A 21729-nucleotide genomic window follows, 5' to 3' on the forward strand; every position below is an offset into this window, starting at 1 on the left:
TTCAGGTTATCCTGCTATATTATTTAGATATTCCTCCAATAACTATGCCACTTCATCAAATTATTACTCTAGAGCATTTGCTCCTAAAAATGCTCATAAAGTTACAAATCAATGTGTTGTTGCCAAAATTTATCTAGATAAACTAATCTATGCTCTGCTCATTTCGCTCTCTCTCTCTCCCTCCCTCTCTCTCTCTCTCTCTCTCTCTCTCTCTCTCTCTGTCTCTCTCTCTCTCTCTCTCTCGCTCTCTTTCTGTGTGTGTGTGTGTGTGCATGCGTGCGTGCGTTCGTGTGTGTGTGCGTGTGTGTTTGAGAAGCTCTAGCAGAGGGATGGGTTTGGAGGCAACTCAAGTGTGATAATGAATAACACCAAAAAGTTTAAAAAGTACTGATAAAAGAAGCAGTGATGTTTGAGCTTATTATTACTATGTCTTTAGTAACTTTGCCTCTGGGCCCATTTAATACCCAGTTTCCTATCCTGTTATCCTCTAAAAGGATAACGTATTAGAAGACACACCAATGATATGAGATGTTGCATTTCCTTTCTTGTAAGCAGGATTACATCTTCTGCACATCCCCACGGGGCTATTTAAACAGTATTGCATCACTTAGGGCTTTTGCATGTCCATGTAAAATCTGTGCATCTGTGCAGTCAGAATGTACTGTTTGGGTCTTATTTTACTGTTGTTGTTTTTTTTTACTGTTTTATTGCATTTATCTGCTATTTAAGTATGTGTGCTACAAAGTCCCTGATTTGTCTGTATGAAAAACACTATTATGGTGTCAGATTGTATGGGATGTTACATTCGAACTACTCTGGGAATACGACGTGGAAGCACAATCTGGAAACCAGGAAAAATTATAGTCTTTACTCAGATCAGTTTAAATTGGTCCTGAGGATTCACACATCCTCAGAACCTGGTTGAACTTTGTTATTATCAGTTTACTCACGGTCTTATTGTGTGTATCTTGGTTAGTGATTATCTTGTGGCTATGGTGGCTATCTTGGTATGAACTGTAAAACAAGCTTTGTAAAAGCACTGTAGGAAAAGGTAGTTATAAGTCACAAAAACACACTGTCCTTCTGTTTGACAGTGCTGTGCACAAGAGAGCTGAACATGTAATTTCCGATACCTCACACCCACTGCTCTCTTGCTGTTGATTCAGGGTCCCATAGGTCAGTCAGAACATGTATATAATAGGTTTTTCATTCCATATGCCATCCTGACACTGATATGGAATTATTTCATAGGTGAAACTTTTCATGAGATGGTAGTGTTTGCTCTTTCCAGCATTGTTTACATTGTCTGGGTGTTGTTGTTTTTTAAAAAAAAAAAAATTAAATTCAGTCTTTTAATTAACTTGTTCATCATCTTTTTTGAGCATTTTTCCATTTTCAAATTATCAACATTTTGTGTTTAGACTTTGGCAAGATGGAGTTGAGTAGTTCATTCTGAAGGAAATGTGAATATAATTTATGGCCCATTGTTTCATTCCAGCATCTAAACCAGATGTCAAGAGCAGTTTTCGCCTACAATTTTACTCCTAGACACCAGCTGTTCTAAAACTGTAGAAAGAATTTTCAAACTGCCAAGACCAAGGATCGAACCCCCTATGGTCAAAAGGGAGGGCGAGGCAATCTTTGAAATCTGACAACATTCTATTAACTGTATGTAATAAGCACAAGTGCTCGTTGTGTGTTATTAATATGACTGAAGAAAGACAGACATGTTTACACTGACAAATTATATTTTCTAAGAGGGGGAGGTTATCTCTATCAGGATTTCTGCTCATGCATAAATATCCATGCCAATGTTGACGGCACTTAGTTAATTAGATATTTCAGTATTATATTTTGGTTCTCAGAACTGTGTTTTTCTGCTTTATTACCTTATTAATCATCTCACAATCCCTCGGACTGAGCAGTAGCCAGTGCTCTGATATCCAAGTTTAGAACCGCTGGACAAAATCATTTATCATCCCAAGTAATCTTAATTGCTTATGAAAACAATCAGTGATCAGAGCCCTTATGCAATGTTCATTTCCTTCAGGGAATGATTATTCAAATCAATCAAACCTTGTGTCTGATGTAATCTTCCCCAGTCACACCTTTTAATACCTTGTTTGGAGTTCATCACCAACTGTTTGCAAAATATGGTTTTTAAACAGTGGGAAAAAACATAAGCTGGCAGGAAATAGGATGGAATGGATGAGGAATCATGTCGCTCCAAATACTGTTTATGTCACAATGAGGTTGTGAGCACTGCAGCGAGGGAAGCAGCCGTTCACCATCACCCCTACAGAGACAAAGCGAGGCTGCGGCTTTGCTCGGGTGACATGACTCGCCGAGGTGCCCTGGGGCAAGTCACCGAACCCCACACAAGCCGTTCTTAGTATGTGTGTGTGTGTATGTGTGTGTGCGTGCGTGTATGCGTGCATGCTCAGGTCTTCATTAATCCCCAGATGGGGAAAAACCTACTGTATATGTCTTTCAGGCTGTTGTTATAATGCACTACTTTAGATTACATGAGTTTAACATGAGCAGCTCCATCTATACAAAGTTGGACTGAAGTTGGATTTGGACTGAGAAGAGAGAGAGAGAGAGAGAGAGAGAGAGAGAGAGAGAGAGAGAGAGAGAGAGAGAGAGAGAGAGAGAGAGAGAGAGAGAGAGATGTGCTGAGATTCTGTTTCAAAAATACACTCTTTGCTCACTCAGCCCCACCAAGTCCAACTCGGAGTACGTTACCCACCAGCCTCAGCTATTATTTGTCAGGAACAATATATTAGAGTCTAGTTGTTTATATCTTTTGAGCACAAATTAATACCACCCCACCCCCCCCCAACCATTTTCTGAGCTCATGTGCCAACAATTTTAGAAATATTTGTGCCATTCCTCTCCACAGACAGCCCATTATATAACACAACTGTCTTTTCGGCAGTGAAATACTTCTTCACGGAGCTTTAATGGCTCAAGTCGACCCATGGTTGCCTCATGCTGCCCCTGCATATTTTACATTACTAGACCTGAAACCAAAAGCAATTTTGTTGTCAACAGAAATTGACCAAATAGCTGCTTGTTAGTAAATTATGCTGTAATTATCATATTTGCAAGTATTGTACAACACTGTTTTTTTATGGACTCCTTTCTGCATTGATCTCTTTGTTGCACTGATTATTACGTGCTGCCGTGTTTGTCGAATATTTATTTTACATTTCTTTTCACATTAATTTTAATTTCATAGGGTTCTGTTTCTTCACAATACATGTTTGAATTATTAACATGCATTTCAGTTGGGAGCAGAGACATTTGTGGAGATCGCATATTTTTGAATGATGCCCTTAAGGCATCTTATTCATTTGTTAGAATTAAGCGACAGCCACCCACAGAGACCAGTCTTTTTGAAAAAACAGATTACTGCGCCCTAAAGTTGCTTTACTACTTGAAGTGACCCCAGTTTGTTTGAAAAGTTTACATTATTTCCATTTTATGCGAAGATACTTCTTGTTCTGTTCTTGAGCTCATCATTTAGACCACATTTATTTTGCATTTAGCTGGCAAGAATAAAGCCTGATTATCATTACCATGATCACATATTGAGTCAACGATTCACTCTTTTTGTGAAAAGACGCTGTGGCACGCAGCGGAACCAGCACACTCGCTGGAAAAACATGTACTGTACATTCGACAGGGCAGGTTTCAACCCCAGAAATTTATTTTCTGAGGCATCAATGTTTATATATGTTGGATTAAACAAACTCGCAGTACAAACATTCTGCACAGGGCAGACTGGAAATTAATCACTTTTTTAAAAAAAATTACTTTCAATTAATTGAAAGTTACTTTGAGTCAAAGCCAGCACATGGATAAAGAAGAATAATCATCTTAAAAATACAAGCAAACTCAATCTTTATAGTTTACAGGAAGGTAAAATTATTTTGTGCGACCTCAAAACTTCAAAAAACCAGTCAAAAAAATACATAAATACTGTAATAGATTAGATTTATATAGCACTTTTCTGGACACTCAAAGCCACATTTACATTGGATCCATTATTTATTTACTCCTCATTCATACTTGGTGATGTAGCCACAGCTGCCCTGGGACAGATTGACTGAGTCGCGGCTGCCAATCTGTGCCTACGGCCCCTCCGACCACCAGCGGAACAATCACACACATTCACACTAGTGAGTGCCTCACTGGAGGCAAGGAGAGTAAAGTGTCTTGCCCAAGGACACAACGACAAATGATTCAGCGAGAACGGGAATCGAACCGCCCGTCTTGAATCATTGGACGACCCGCTCTACCAGAGCCACGGCCACTCATTGAATTTAGTTAATTAACTCTGAGATAGGATTCATCAATCCATTTGATTAAGTCTATTCAAAATTTTCAAATATGAAACATTTTCAATGGATGAAAATATTTTTTTTCAAAAAGTGAAAATGTAAACTACGACAGTGAACAGTTTATGGGTACATTGCTTCTCCTGTACTCCAATCAGCCACTGTTGCTGATGGTGAGTCCTTGGTTGGTTAATATTACAGTATTATAAAGAGCTGTTTTTTTTCTTTATTAGCCTTTTGCATGTGTTCTGGTTTATTGTCTGCCAGAATGAGAATCCTCTACTTTATGGTCCTGTAAAAACTAATGATGTGAGAGAACCTTTTAAGAGGTTAGCCACTGTGAACTTTACAGGTCTTTAACAGACGGTGTAGGGCTGCTGACAAAACACAGCATCACAACAAGAGGAGCTGTATAGATAAAATTCTGTGTTTGCAAGATGGTCTGAGGTTCTGAAATGCACAAAACTGCTGGGAAGGAGATGACCTTGTGCTGGAACAGCAGAAATACAACAAAATTTTTCTCACTTCACACCACTGTTGTTACCAGTTGTGGGTTCACGGGGGAATTGGTTTGTTTCTTTTTTGTTTCCTGAAAATTATTTCTGTCAGTGTGGCCATTTTTAATACATGGGGGGTTTTTTTCTACTGAGTACAGACTTTCTTTACTGATGCTTTGTTTTGCTTTGTTTTTGCTCTTAAACTTATACATATCTATCTATCCACTATCTGTCTGTCTGTCACACAATCAAGGCTAACAAAGAAACCACTGTTAGCCTGGTGTTCCAACATCCGTACGATCGCAACCAGAGATCGATGATACAACATTGCTATGGCAATGGGGAGCCAGGACAACAGATCAGCAGGGGGATTTCACCAATACCCCCACAATCCCACAAATGGGTACTGTGAGAATAAAATCCTTTGTACTTTGTCCACAACAGTATCAAGCCTCAATAGATGGGCTGCTGACCTGAGAAGGAAGATCATGACCCAACTGGAAAAATGGAGCCTCAGACACACACTGAAGCTGAGATGCCAAGTGCAGTCAGAAGATGTTAATGCTAATAGTAGCAAGACCAACAAGGCAATTCACAGTAAATGCTTCTATCCTTGAAATACTGATAAATACTGGCAGATAAACGTCCTGTTTTCTCGTAGACTACCTTTCTCCAACTGATTTGCACCATGCATTACCATTCAAAGCCACTTCAAGTCAATACAGATGTGCTCAGGGTTTTAGTGTTGTTAAGTGGACTTATGACATTGTCGTTGGCATCTAGTGCAAATGGCACTCACTGCAAGTGTCAGCGGTAACTTAAGTGGGAATGCAGGGGTATGAAAAGGATAGGTCCTACAGCTATTTGGTGCTTTTTTCATGATCATGCCCTGTTATTTTACAAAATTAGCGCTGACTTGTATCAAGGAACACGATCTGCATGAATAAATCTTACCATAGGAAAGAATGACAGCAATCACATGCTTTACAGTTTTGACTGGTTTCCAAAGTATTTAAACAAAGCCAACGTGTTTTCACTTCTACTGTTTGCGCATGGCTGAGTTCATCTCAGAACGTGGAAATCCCATACTTGCTATAAACAAAATAATAATAGAAATAAATATACTCAATTAAAATTAGCTGTCTTTATTATTGGCAGCATGACGGACTGTTGACTCACAGCAAGAAGGTCCTTGATTCCACCTGGGGCCGTTCTGTGTGAAGATTTTTTTCTCTCCTCTTGTAGTGGGTTTTTTTATTTCCACCTGTCATTAGTTGTTAGTTTGTTAGAGCTCCCCGTATGGGACCCTGGTGGTGATGGGGTGTATACCTGGAACCTCTTGTCAGTCCATAATGGTCGCGACTGAGAGAGGTTGTTTGTGTGAAGCTTCTGATCTTCATTCGCACAAGGTTTGTGTGTTGCCAGTTATGAATAAGCTGCTGGAGGTTGATGACAAAATGAGTGGACTCATCATTCAAAGAGTAAAAGAAACACAACGCAAAGTACGAACCGCTGCACTCACACCTGCGTGGGTTCTCTCCACCTCCAAAAACATGCAGTTTAGGTGAATTGCACATGCTAAATTGTACATAGGCATGCATGTGAATGCAATGTTTGTTTGTCTATGTCTGACTCATCCAGGTAGTCTCCTGCCTCTCTCCTGTAGCCAGCCACAGTAGGCTTTAGCATAACCTGTTACCTGTATTCCAGAGAAGTGGCTGAAGACATCTCGTCTTCAAGAAGATAAAAATGAATGAATGTCCTTATTACCAGGAAAAAATAGGCCAAAAAGATTAAAAGCAAAACTCACACTCTGATGTTTTTGGCCCACTCAGGACTCAAATTGGCGACACCCAGTCCCAGCCTGAGACTGGGCTGTGGACTGAGCTACTGCCACCCGCAGTTTGCAGAAATATGTTTTTAGCTGGATTCAAACATTGAAATGCATCTTTTATTTATCTGCTTCAAATGTGCTTTTGGTCCAATTATGTGTAATTAATTTACCTTGGATCATTGTGCAAGACACATTAAAAGGTTTCTTATTATTAAGATGTAAAGTACACTGTCAGAGTTTACAAAAAATGTCCTTGTTCCTGTGAAACACAGTTCAAATTTGAGGCCACGTATGACAACATAATTTGATTTTGTAACAGTACACACACACACACACACAAACACGCGCGCGCACACACATACACACACACACACACACACACATGCACAATAAAACCAACAATCAAAGTGATATTTTGGGTAAGAAACGTCAAAAACATATTTTTGGGACTTTGGGGCCATATATAATAATTATAAATAGACATTACTACATATCAGCATTATAAGATTGGACCTTTAAATAAAAGTGATAATCTGGGTTTATTTATAAAATACTGCAAAAATAACTCTTGAAACAAAAAATGTTTGTTCACCACAAAAATATGTATAACCATTGTCACTTTCAAAGTTACTTCAATCATCATCTCTATGCAGAAAAAAAATTATGTTGACTGCTTAAAAAGAATTAGCTAAATTAGGCTAATTCTTTACAAGCAAGGTGGGTAGAGTGCTAAACTGATTACTCTTATTTACACTGTGACAATTTCATGACCGTAGCTGGTTTGATATATATTCAAAGACAAGCCTCCAGAATCGGTAGTGATTAATGAGTTCAGTTTATGTAATGGGGCTGACTCCATCAGATTTCTCAATATGCTAAAGTGAATCAGAAAATCTTGTCTTCCCACTTGGAATGCACTGCGCTGTGTCTCATTTAAGATCATGGTACAGAGAGCAACATACTAGCTATCTTTATATCAAACATTATTTGATACGTGACTGATTTTAGTATCATTGAATATCAGGTTTTCTTTATCTCTATACAGGGTGTAGCACGACCATTATAGAGCAATAAACTATATTCCCACTCAGAAACAGCTCAGCATTGTCGAAATCAATTACTTAAGGTGCTGCATATACTGTACATAAAGTACAGCTGCTTGAGAACACTGTGATAAAACAGTGACTTATCTGAAAGGCTTAATTTGGCCTGACTGATTTCTCTTTTAACTCATAAAATTAGACTGTAGCAATATCTGTCCAAGCAAAATATAACATTAGAATGTGATACATAACAATAATATGAGTCCATTTTAATTTGTGTATATACATCTCTGTTATTGATGCCAAAAAAACCCTCTCCAGCAGCCAAAGGCCAAAATGTTGTTGAGTAGAAATAATGGAATAATAAAACTGCTTATAACATTTCTATTATGCTTAATTAAATTCAAATGCATTGTATTGTGTTGCATGATGAGAGACCTGAAGTGACTTTCAATAAGTCAATAAGTAGACATGTACTTTCCACATAAAGATGTTTGCTGTTTTGGGAGAAACAACACAAAAACTACACAAAACTAACATCATTGTCATTAAATATAATAAATAAAAACATTATTATACATTTTTCCTCAGTGCTCGACTTTCCTATATGTTTGCCTGTGTGGAGGGCGCTATACTTTACATGCTACACCGAGCCCACTTGCATCTGGACAAGGAAAGTGGCACCTTGTGGATCCTTTTCTGGATTTTTCAAGTGCCTTCAACACCATCCAGCCCTGTTTCCTACAGGACAAACTACTACAAATCTGGTTGCTTTGATACACAACTTCCTCACCGACAGATCATAGTTCGTCAGGCTAAAGGAACATCCGACACTGTGGTCAGCTGCATCGGTGCTCCACAGGGGACTGTCTTGTCCCCGATCATCTTCACTCTGTACACGACGGACTTCTGCTACAAGTTTGCAGATGACAGCTATCATGGGATGCATCAGAGACAATAAGGAGGAAGGGTATTGATACTTGGTGAGAGACTTTGTTGACTGGTGTCACAGCAACAGCCTGCTGCTCAACACCTCCAAAACTAAAGAGCTGGTCATTGACTTCAGGAGGGACAGACCCCAATGTAGACCGGTTCTGATACAAACGGAGGAGGTGGAGATTGTGTAGACCTATAAATATCTTTGGCTGTGGCTGAATAACAAGCTGGACTGGTCGAGCAACATGAGGCAGCTGTACAAAAAAGTACAGAGCAGGATGCACTTTCTGAGGAGGCTGAGGGCATTCAACATCTACAGAAAGCTCCTGTGGATGTTCTACCAGTCTGTGGTGGCCATCATCCTGTCGTACGCTGTGGTGTGTTGGGGAGGGAGCGTGACTAAGGCGGATCTCTCCAGACTGGAGAAGCTGATCAGGCGGGCCAGCTCGGTGGTCGGGATGAAGCTGGACCCTCTGACAAGGGTGGCAGAGAGGACTTTGGACAAACTGCTGGACATCATGGACGATGTCAGTCAACCCCTCCAACCCATTGCAAACAACCAGAGAAGCCTGACCAGCCAGAGGCTGTGCCTCCCAACTTGCAGGACCAACAGACTTAAGAACTCCTTCATCCCCCAAGCCGTTAAATTGCTCAACTCCTCTCTGGGGAGATGAAGAAGAAGAGAGTTCACACAAGAGCTGAGGGATGCTACACATAACCATGAACACTGGAAACACTTTTTCCTATGCTTATTTATGCCTTTTTTGTATATTCTCAGTGGGTCATTTCTATTCTTTCTAGGTGTTGTTACTACTTTCTGTGTGCTTTTTCTGTGCGCTTTTGTGTGCTCACTGCTGTGTGCGACAGAGAAGTTAATTTCCCTGACGGAACCCCCTTAAGGGATCAATAAAGTTCGACTCTACTCTACTCTCTACCCTATTAAAAATCACAGTAAATGATTAATATGTATTTCAGCGTTTTTGCACTTTTGAAGCTGATTAAGAATACAGTATGGATACCTTGTACCTCTTGCTGACACACCTCGCAGCCCCCTCCCAAATTAAGCCAAATTTGCCTTGACATCAGAATGTCAGCGTAAAAAACCTAGCCGTAGGAGTTGGGCACTGGTTGCAGAGAGAAGCTGAGAGTATGTCCTCAGCTGAGATTAGAGGATCTGCAAGGAGCCAACATGACAAACAGCTGAACTCTGGTGTCTCTGCAGTTTCCAAATGAGACCCTGAAGACATGAGGGAAAGAGAGTGATTTTGGATTCCAACGTTGACACAGTGTTATTGTTCTGTGCACAGTAGGAAGGGCAAAATGATGACGTGTGTCAAGCTGTCAGAGTTTTTTCTGCAACTTTTCTAGTAGTATGTGGTATATGCTTTTATTAAGCCATTGTATGCCTTAGTGAAAAACACTGGACATTGCTACTTCACCAGAATTGAGGTTTTACATTATTTTATTATATATTCAGCACCTTTTGAGGTACAATTTTCAGTGCAAATCAGACAACCGAATCTAATTATTTTACCAATGCATTTATTTTCTATAGAGTTGCAAAATGAAGACAGTGTTAGAAATAGGGCGGAAGATATGAGGTCACACTTGACATTCCTAATGGCCTTGGGAAAGACAACCTTTCTGGTTGTGTGTTGGATTTGCAGCTGTCTGTATGGTTGTAAAAGCTGGACAGATCTGGTGTTAATCACGCAAGTGCTGTCCCTGCACTTGATGTTGTGTTAGCTCTGAAGCATGGAGAAAGTAGATTAAATGGTCCACCGCTCTCTATAGCACACTGTCCTGAACAATAATGCATCCTTTTAGGATGCTTTTTATGGCATCTCTAAGATCCATGTATTTCCTTAGGTGCATTAGGTTGTTTTCATAACCAACAACACATCTGTGTGCAACCAAAGCAAAGGTTATACCTCTTCCAATAACTTATAACATGTTAGTTTGATATAGATTTAGTGATCCTGACTCTTAATGGTCTCATCAGTAAAATTTTCATTGGTAGAGCTGGATAATTTCAGAAATGTAAAGGGAGGAATGAGAATGTGTATATGTGTTATAACATTATTAAAGATTATTTATATATTATAGATTTATTACTATACGCTAGGTAATAATAATTCTACACTCAATTTTGTACATTTTTATGTGTCATTGCTGATTTTTACTTGTTTGTATGTCCTATAAGTTTGAAGATGACATGTAGTTAAAAGCAAAAGCAATGAAGACCAAAGGCTAAGGCTAGGTGTATGTAGCATCACAGATAATGAAGAGATAATGAAGTTTGATGGAGATCGCTCTTTACAAGAATGTTTGATCTTGGTGGTATGGAGAAAGGAAGTCAGGAGTGTTCTTTAATTAGATTTTTTTTTTAAAAAGTTTTCCCTGTTTTGATTCAGATATGCAAAACAAGCAAGCTAATGTAATTTTTAAATGTTCATTAAGGCTATGTGTATCATTCTATCAGTGGAACTTTTATTTTCATGTTTATAACAAAGAGCTGCATCAAAGCTAAGATATATGATCCATCTCAAGAGCATGGGTCTTGCTTTGTTACACAGCTGATCACAGTTTTCTGAGAGAACTCTTGAGTTCTACCTTTAGACCACAGTTTTGCATCTCTTCTTTAATGCGTACATACACAATGTCACTTTATGGTTAACGTGGAATCATGCTCTTTGAAGCAACTTGCTTTCTCTACACTCGGTCTGGTGGTCAAAAGCATTTTGTGTTTTTAGAGAAAGAGATGAAACAGAGGGAAAAATGTAATGACACACACTTAAGCTTCTTTCATTTGTCTCAGATGCTCTATTTCACAAACACTAGTTTGAGTCACACATACAAAAAGAAAATATTATTTAAAATAACATGTGGTGGTTTGTGCTATTGTGTGTGGTCTTACACTTTCAATTAGCTTATAAAGGTGTCCCCTCGAAGTGGTTACAAACAAAGAAAAAGGGTATGAATGAGTATGCCACCATTTGTAGCGATTGTTGTTCAGCATCTGTTCCTTACACATTCAGTGATGTGTTAAATGAGCATATTTGTAGTATTATATCCATGCAGCTTGCGTTCCATCTGTTTTTCCTCAATGCTTTCCTAAAAATTTCTGTATGCTGTCACTGCAAGGTTTGCCATTTCAAAACAAATCATGCAGTATATCCGGAGGCAAAATGTTGCACTTGATGTCAAGATTTATGCATCCATATTGATGTTCTCAGCACTAATTTTAATCTAAGAACATATTTATGAATTTAAAAAGAAATGTGTGGGATGCACTTCGACAAGGACACATACTTTGTGCAATAATAGGATAGAAATACCACTCTATCACTCTTTGTATTGATGCTAGGTGTGGCATATCAGCTCAGAGGCTTGTTGAAATAATGAAATCCACCAGTTGCTGAAGTGAGCCTCTGGTTTTTCTTACTTTGTGTTCTTCCTGCCATCATCATTTCTGTTTGTTGCATTGCTCGATATGTGCATTTGAAGTCATTTTGTCAGTTCAGTTAATAGGTTTTTCCATTTGGAAGGAGACTGAATGAACTGGCTCATATCTTTGCTATTATTCTATCTTTACACAGTAGATGCAACAGTTTCTAACTTCTTACATCCACTTCTTTCTACATAATTGTCAGTGTTTGTGTGTTCATCTGTGCCTTAGTCCGTCCACAAATTACCTTCACAACCGTTGGGGATAGAAAGATGAAAGAAAAAGCACATTCCTCATGCAGCAAAGGGGATGAAAACAAGATGATGACCTTGACCTTAAGAAAACTACATCAAGGTCAAATTTCAACTTTTGTACATTTTTTTTGCACATATCTCAGGTACAGGATAAGATAGTAAGACAAAACAAAATGTGTTATATTCAGGGAGGCAAGGGGATGAAAATTAGATCACAACCTTGACCTTGAAAAAACTAGGTGAAGATCACATTTTCACTTTTATAACTTTTTAGGTACACATCTCAGAAACCTGATGAGATATAATCACAAAACAAAAAGCAACATTTTCAGGGAGCCAGAAGCACAAAAATGTGATGGTGTCACGGGATGTTGCAGTCTCTGACTGCCTTGTTTCCTTTATGTTGGTGAAGATCCTGTGATTAGTGTAAAAATGTGAACCAAACCGTGGCTCAACGTTCAGTTTGATATGGACCAAGACCGCCTCTAAATGTTGAACCGAAGACCAAATATTTCATATGGACCTTCATACAGGGGAGAATTTATCTTGATATTTATTAATAATTGAAATTAAAAGTCTGAAAATCTGGACCAATTAAGATGATTTCATTATCTAATGATGAACCCTCTTGGAAACCAATTTAGAAGCTTTGTAATGAATGTCCTTTTGTAGGGTAGCAGGATGAAGTGTATTATCTTTCCTTTATCTCTACTGCTCATTGTCTTATTATTTAAGGCATTTCAAGTGGGAAGAAGCTGGAGAACTCTGCACTGAGCGGGGCGCAAACCTTGAACCACCTTGCTGTGCTGCAACAGCTCTTCCCACTGTGCCACCGTGCTGCCCATATATGAATACAGTAATCCTTTGCCCATTCGCGCATCAACACGTGCAACCTCACCACATCGTAGATTTTTAGTAGGTAATCACGTGATATTGCATTCTATTGGCTGATGGCATCCGGAAGTGCACTATGTTCCGTGTGTCTAGGAACGCAGGCCTAGTGTCTGGAATGTTTGTCTGTTGTCAGCATTTCTGTTTTAGGTCTTGGAGAGAACAGGCAACTTTATATGAAATGACAATGGGGAGGAAGGTGGAACAAGACAATTGGCCGGTGATCTCTTGTGATTTCACTGGAACACCAGTGTAACTTTCAACTGTCATGAATGACAGTAAACTAATTACATCACAGTTAAACCCTACCCATTAAAAGCATCATTAAAATCTCATCAGGCTCTTACAGGGAGTAAATGAATGTAGAACTCTGTACAGTGGACCTGTTCATGGTCATGAAAAAGCAGAACATAGCCTTGACAGTTTTCTTTAAAAAAAACAAACAAACAAACATTTATAACCATTTCTCTAATGATTTAGTTTCAGTTTTCAATGATTTTCAAGAGAATATGTGTTGTTGTTTTTTAAGTGGACAAAAGTTTCTTCAGTAAATTGAATGGGCAATTTACTTTGGTACTAAGGTACTTCGATTCACACAAAAAATAACACTTGATAAATGTGTCCATTATCTGAAACTGAATTATGGATAACTTGAAGGACATTTTCCTCAGTTATTTGTATTCTAAAGTGTGTTGCTTTGGAAATCTTTCACAAACCGTAATTCAGGGTTTGACAACCTGAACAATCAATGGCATTTAAAAACATTATTTTGCAATGTAAATGCTGATAAATATTCCAGGAAATAGAGATTGACAGAGATTCTGCTGGAGTGGGTGACTGTGAATGGACAAGATATTAAAGTAAATGTTCAGATGAGCAACAGAAAAAGAAAAAGTTGTCCATTGCCACAGAAACCAGCTGTTATCTGTCATCAGCTGTTCTGTCCTTTACAAAATTGAATAGCTTTTCAAATCAAAGTGTAAAATGTAGTAAATCTCAAACAGCATGTTCTTGAAACATTTAAATAAAAAAAAGACATTTATAATAGAGGTAGTACAATATGTATCCTTATTTTTTCATCCTACAAGCCTGTATATAAATGTTCTGACCTCAGCAGGTGAGGAGGGCTAACTTACATAACCTCTTGAAAAATTGAATGCTGCTGCTTTCCGCAGCCAATATTTGCACAGCCCGATATCAGTATTTATAACTGAAATAAATACGAATGAAGCAAATTCTGAAGAATGAATACGAATTCTGACTGAGCTTGACAAGTGTGTGTATGTGCTTTCTTTCCCCCCAATAAGATGGTCTTTAACTGTTTATATGAACACTACAGGCTTCTTCTATAGACTCATTTAATCCTCGTAGCCATTGAAACTCTACTTCTTCCCTTACTGTGTCTGGTTTTAAGACATCATCACTGCAGGTCATAAGCCAGTTGCCCCAAGGATGGCTTGTATGAAGTTAGTCTTATATATGAATCGTACATGTGTGTTTACATGTCTCATCCCTATTCACATCCTCAAATCCGCCCCTATGAGGGGGCTGCTGAGATCTAATGTAGCATGGCTTTTGCTTTGGATATATTTAGAGAGGCCACCGTTGTGAACACACTAATTGGCTATCTGTAGCAGTTCAAACATCCACAATTTTCAATGTGCTGAAAAAATGTTCTTGAGTCTAATACAGTAATCAAAGTAATCTAGTCTTTGCCACAGAATGAATACATGACAGGTCTTACATATCATATGTCTCTAGATCTGTATTTTCTAGCCAGTTATGCTTTTTCAAATGACACTATGCTTGTGGCTTTAGCCAATAAAGATGCATATGCTAAAGTTGCATAGTGGAGTTTCATACGGTATGTGCCGAGTTAGACTGGTGAGGTAACAAAAAGAACTGTCATTTGGGAACACTGACTTAATGCATTGAGCTCTGATAGACGATTAGAATTTTTTTGTAAATTTATTTAAACCCATTACAACCAGAGAGCTTGTCTGATAGATACTCACTCAAGTTTATTCAAATTAATGTCCCTGAAACCAAGATACTGCCAGTTCAGGGGCACAACAGTAGAGGATGAATCTGAGTCCCCTAATCATTTTTCTATAGTCTACCACAATACCATTGTGATTTCAAAAAAATGTGACATTATTTAGAGCCATCTACTTTAAGAAACTTCTTCAGCAAGGACAGAACAGAACATTAGACAATGACACATGAGGTTGATGAAAGCACAGTCTTCAAAGATGTTAAGAACACTGATTATGCCTTGAACCCAGAACTGCTGTCGTTATTCAAAGTTTCAGTAGAGTCCATGCAATACAAAGCTGCAGACTTCTTGTATTGTCAGTGTTTAATATAGTTTGTTACATAACTATAACTCATTAGTGTTGCTTTTCATATCTTTCCATTTGTGATATCTTTGTAATTCCTCAATTTTAATATTCACTGTACATTTAAATTGATCAGATGGACATTTTACTATACGGCAACGTTCTACAACGTTCTGCAAGATAGCTGGTTGCAGGTGGAATACGTGCTGGAAAATAACAGTGAGCATTTGTCCTCAAGGGAAAATCAAGGATGAGAAGAAAACAAACTTTTTTTTTTCTAAGATTTTAAAATCAGACATTCAGGATGCATCTTTCCAGCTGTTGGCATGTCTCTGGACATTACATAAGCCCTGATGTTTCTGCTGCCTAAGTCAGAGGAGATTCTTTGTGGCCGAGTAACCTAAGACCTCTGAGACACCGAAGAGTATCAGTAGCCAAGAGCTAAATTTCCACCTCACAAAGACCCTAGATCTGTGTTTGCTAAAACCTTGGCCTGACTATCCCTAAAGTTTTCACTTTTTTTTTTCAAACTAATTGTGTAGAGAAGGAATAGTCTTTTAAAATATTTCTTTATTCAAAAATCCTTTATAACAGTGCCAAAGAGAGAATTTTAGTTTCTTTACTTACAGTCCCGAGGTGAAGCACATGTGACAGATCAGAAAAATATGTCTCTATGCTGTGGAAATCTGGAAATGTTGAAACCATTTAATGACACACTGCTACAACAAGGGATCTTAAAGAAGAGGCAACAAGTTAAGATGGTGAAAAGATCACTATTGCAATGGTGAAAATAACAAACCACACTTACTACTGTACTAAAAGCAATGCACTTCTGCAGTCACTCAGGCAAGTGCAGGGTATGAAGAACATGTTTTCAACTAAGATGCCAGTACTGTATTCCAATTGCATTTATTACAGTGTTTTAAGGGTTCAACACTTAAGAAAAACAAGAAAAAGGTTAAATGCATTATATTAATGGAAAGCTGGTAGGCCTAACTCATCGAGGTCAACTACTGTATGTTGGCAGTTGTTTTTTGTCCATTCATCCATCCGTCCATTTATCCATACATCCTGGTATACACACTGTACAGCATGTACGTGCTGCTTTCATGTTTACATTGTGCAACTGTAGAAAATCACGCAACCTTATCCAGAGTCTTTGTCTAAACTTTTGGCAGCTTCAGTTTAGTCACCATCAAGACCGGTGGGTTCACCAGGTTTTACTTAAGATTGTGAAGAATGTTCAATTGTAGAGTTGTGGAGTAGATAAAAAACAAACATAAAGAACAAACATATTGTCTTAGTGTCCTCCGCCTCACGCCCTCAGTCAGCTGGGATAGGCTCCAGCTCCAGACCAACCGCCACAGTGGATGAAGTGATAGAAAATGAATAAATTAATGAATAAGGCTATCAATGCCTGGACATGATGATGATCCATTGCTGTAATAAGTATGTGTGTGTGTTCATGATAATGTGCATGATGTGTTCAGAGCCCATCCTGAGCTTTTGCTTCTTGCTGTTTTTGCGTTCTGTTGAAATCATCTGCTGTATGATGCAGCTGCCTTCACTCCTCTTACATTCACTTGAAAAGAAAAATAAAGATGTTTGTGAGGACTAATCAGCTTGTTTGATGATGTTTAAGTTAAATGTCAACTCAGTGCCTGGAATGTCTTGAGTTTTGTGTCACAGAGATCCGCCCCAATTTGACAACAATTTCAGAATGTAGCAGCAATAAATTGAAATAGGATCATATTGGACAGTTTCCAAAGCTTCAAAAGTAGCTTAGCCTTAAAAAAAAAACTCCCAACAATTGAATCCTCAAGGCAATAGCTGAGCTTTGAATTGGTTTTTGTAATGGTTAAATTAAGTAGAAAAAATATGGAAAAGGCTTTCATATAAGTGAAACTTTCTAAGGTGACTGTTTCTTGTGATAGAAATGTGTTAATTGAATAAAACAGGCAAAAACTGAATATAGAGGTGCAACACATTAAATATACATACATTGCATTCAATAAACTGATTGTAAATTAAAACTTTGCGTATATGGTCAGCCAAGCCAAGCCACACCTGCTTCCTGGAAGGCGTGTGACCACTTTAAGTGTGTGTGTTATACCACACATACAGTACATGGTAAAAGCAGGAGAGACCAGGCACCTATACTTAAACTTCAGATGTATTTTGTGGACTTCACAACCACATGTAATATTGGTGATGAGAATAGAACTGGATGAAGAAAATGCTTTTTACATTAAAGTTAAATCCTAAAAAACAAAGCAAAAAAAAAAAAAAACTAAACCAGCAAACTACTACGTAGACTAAATGAGCAAATAGTGTGTGAACTGTTTCCTTGTTCTAAAAAACAAAAATTTTACAGAAAGCCAAAAGTGATTAAATATTTCAAACAAGCATAGCCAATCAATTAAATATTTTACTAAATTATTTCATGTGCTATGTAGATTTTCAAAATGGTCTGGTGTAATTGTTGGCTGCACTGGGTACCATCTAATCTCTGTGATCCTCTGGGGAAGGTAATTCTAGTCTTCTAAGCCATTCGACACAAGGGATTTCATCATTTGCTTAACTGCTCACCATAATTAGTTTTGCTGGCACTGGCACAGCCCTATTGTGATGTTATCAAATCGCCAGCCACTGTAATTAACTCCACGTTGTAACCACCACCTCTGTAACTGGCACAGACCAGCTGTTCAATGTTTTTAATGTTTTGTCTCTTCTTTATTTTTTTTATGTCTTTGCAGAATGAGTACACGTGTCCACGTCCCCTACCTGGTAACTGGCTGGGAGATTTGCCTACGATCCATTAACTGTAGAACAGGAACTTGGATGGTGGAGGAAACTATGGTGAAACAGGGACATGAGAAAGAGACATCAGCAGACAACCCAACAGGATTCTACTACCACCATTATTCAGCTTCATGGATATATTTGAAAAGTACCACCACCGAAAGGAGAAAGATGAAACATTGCCATTTTTTTCTTAAAAATTTTTTGTCTCTTTTTTTCTCGTGGGCCCATCATATTTGATCTTCAGCTTTGCTGCAATTCCATTTCTTGCCATCAACACAAACGCATACACAGATGGTTGTAGGACTGCAGGCCTGCGGTGAATAGCAGAGAATCATGAGAAGACATGAGTTATGGATGGTTATTTCTAGCTTATTGTATGGACAATACCATCTTATTGTCTCCATGAGGACATTGTGATATTCTTTTAAATAAAAGTGGAAGACTGTACAAATTGAAAAGGCTTTAAAATACAAACTGAGCAATGAATCATTGATGAAGATGCACTGACCAAGCGGCTCTGAATACCCTGCTAACACAGCTGTGTATAATGTAAAGTAGGTTTCCATATTTTTAAATCCATATGAAGCATCACGTTATCATCTTTCAACACTTTTTTAAAAACTAAAATGGTATAAATGTGCCTCACTGGAGCAGAAAATTATAAAAAGGAATTGCTGAGCGTCAGTGCCGTTAAGAGGAGTCCGGTGGATTTCAAGTCAGCAGCTTGGGGGATTTTTTTAAAATTCTGCAAAAAGTAACGAGAGGAAAGTAAAAACTCCTCTCCAGTCAATGACTGTCTAGATGTTTTCTTTTCCTTTTTGTTGTTGTTTTTTTTACTTTTTTCAAGGTACAATCAAACTTCTACTCTAAAGTTTGATTTAGAGGACAAGAAATGTGGGGGGAAAAAAATTAAAAAAGCTCCTCTCAAGGGTAAAACTTTTCTGCAGTGATAATGTTAATGTTGTACTTTATGAATACATGTTTCTGCCATTTCGACAACAAATACCAAAGGGCCACTTAGAGCATTTTTGGCTTTTAGGCTCTCCTAACTATTGGTTATAATGATCCAGGATTAGCTTTTTTGAAATAAAAAAATATATCAAAGGAGATCTGCAACATCCAAGCAGTACTCTGCTACAGGATTGGCTTTCTATTTTTCATGTGTGTAATGTGTTTGTCTTTGTGAGCAAACAATTTTACGACAATTGTCTCCATTAGTTAGATCTCTCCTGAAAGACAACTTTGAACACTGCTTACACTTACTGACTTGTGTTGAATACATGCTTCACTTTTGTTGAAATAGTCGTCGCATTTCTCTCTCTTGAACAAACTGCAGATGTTGCTGTGTGCTGTTTCACGTGTGCTTGTGTTCCATTCGTTTTGAATTATATTTAAATGCCATCGAGCTGTGAATTTGTTTCAGCCTGTTTCTTATCCTGAAAAACATCATTTTTCTATTGTAAATTTGCTTTCCCCCACTTGAATTTGTTGATATTTAGTAAGCAGCTGTATTCTTCGTTCACTTTCAACAGTATGTTTTATAATGAAAATCATGACTTTATCGGTGACAAATATGAATCAGTCGAATTAAAATATTCATCAAACATTTTTGTACTCAAGCACTATTTGTGAGTAAGACTTGTTCTTACTGTGTCTCTCCTCACTGTTCACTGAAATTTAATGAGATGTACCTTGTTCCGTGTTTCATTTCACACATTTTGAAATCCTTCCTATTCTCCACAGACCCCTACTGAGGATGTCTCTTCGTCTACATTAACCTCATTAATGTAGAGAGCCCAGTATTGATCTCAGTTCGACAATTCTGCTCACTGTGACACTCAGTGTGGGCCCCCACTGGTCCTCTAATTAAGCTTCTTGTGTAATGTGTTGAATATCTCAAGGGGGAGGGGGCTGCTTAGTGATTTTACTCCATGTTTGCTGCTCTTGGAACATGTCAAGCTGTCAGCTCAAAGATCCAGATGGCCCATTTACCCAGCACTTCCTTTGGTATGTTTTTATTTTTCTACCTATTTTTCACTGCAATTACATTCCTCCGTATTCTCAGCTGCTCTCCTCTTCAGGGGGGCAGGAACATGTCATTCACTGTCAGCAATTTATTACCTTATTCTCATCTATTCACTTATTTCACATTTTAAAGGTCAGCTTAGTCAAATAAAAATGAGAATTTTTTTGTTTTATATTCATGGTTATAAAAGTATAACTAACACCAGTGTGCCTATAATTTAGCATTTCTGATTAAAGAAAAAAATACAAAAATGTTAACTATTTAACTAGTCTTAAACTGTAATACACAGAAATGTATTATCTAGTGTAGTGATGTTTCTTGTTGCATGCATAGGTGGAACGGCGCACCACTACCACATACTAACTTTCAGCAAGAGATTTGTGGATTATTGGTATGAATTATTTTTATTGGTATTGGTATGAATTATTGGTATGAAAAGACATTTACATTTGTTTTAAAAAAAAGGAGGACCTGGTGATTAGCCTAATGGGTTTTCTAAATGTATAATGTAAAGCATTACTAAACCACCCAAAATCAAACAATTTGCATAACAAGTTAAACAAGGCTGATATGCCAGATATAAATCAACAAAAGAAGGCCAGCCACCCTAGCCTACATAAGGCTGGAGTGGACACAACCCCATACCCTAACCAACACAGTGGCCCAAATTACATCCAAGTGAACAATAGTATTGAAATAGAAAGACCTCATCATGAAAATACAAATATAAGGAGTACAAATATAGGGACTGAAAGTAGTAGAACTATTGTTCTACTACTTTCAGTCAGCACACATAACATTCTTGCATGCCAGGAGGTGAATGAGCCAGGTGGAAAGACAGAAAGCTAGGATTTGCCCCTTGTCTTGTTGGTTTTCTTTCTGTCTTATATAAACCCAGGGACAAAAAGAAATAATAGTACAGGGAGTCATTTTACATCTAATGCTGGTCTGCTATTCTAGAAGTTTCAGCAAGAAGAAGAAATATACTTAATTGTCCCCATGGGGAAATTATCTTTTTTATCAGAAAGAAGTTCAGTACCAAATAAAATTGTAGCTTAGGGTATTTTTGTAATGTTTCGGGGTTTTTTTTTTGTGGTGGTCATGTGTTAATAAACAGTATTTCCTTCTCCTGAGAGCACTGGCAATGAAGTCTGAAGGTTATTCAAAGAACTTTCATTTTTGCAAAGGTTCAGTTTGCTGCAGAATTTGTCAAAAACTTGTATTTCATTGCTTTGTGGGAACAGACAAAATTCTATTCACCTCCTTTGTGTTCAACAGCAAAGAGAATCTCTGAGTTCATAAAATGCACATTC

General features: G+C 38.0%; 1 protein-coding gene across 1 annotated transcript in view; it reads left to right on the top strand.

Annotated features, from left to right (window-relative positions):
* Positions 1–18480, top strand: part of LOC137608832 (leucine-rich repeat transmembrane neuronal protein 4-like) — a 95603-nt gene extending 77123 nt beyond the window's left edge. The window contains exon 9 of the mRNA XM_068335422.1: positions 18342–18480. Within this exon, the coding sequence (XP_068191523.1) occupies positions 18342–18407 (66 nt within the window). The 3' untranslated portion in view covers positions 18408–18480. The remainder of the gene's footprint in view (positions 1–18341) is intronic.
* The last annotated feature ends 3249 nt before the right edge of the window (positions 18481–21729 follow it).

Source organism: Antennarius striatus, chromosome 15, assembly GCF_040054535.1.
Source record: "Antennarius striatus isolate MH-2024 chromosome 15, ASM4005453v1, whole genome shotgun sequence".
NCBI classification, from domain to species: Eukaryota; Metazoa; Chordata; class Actinopteri; order Lophiiformes; family Antennariidae; genus Antennarius; species Antennarius striatus.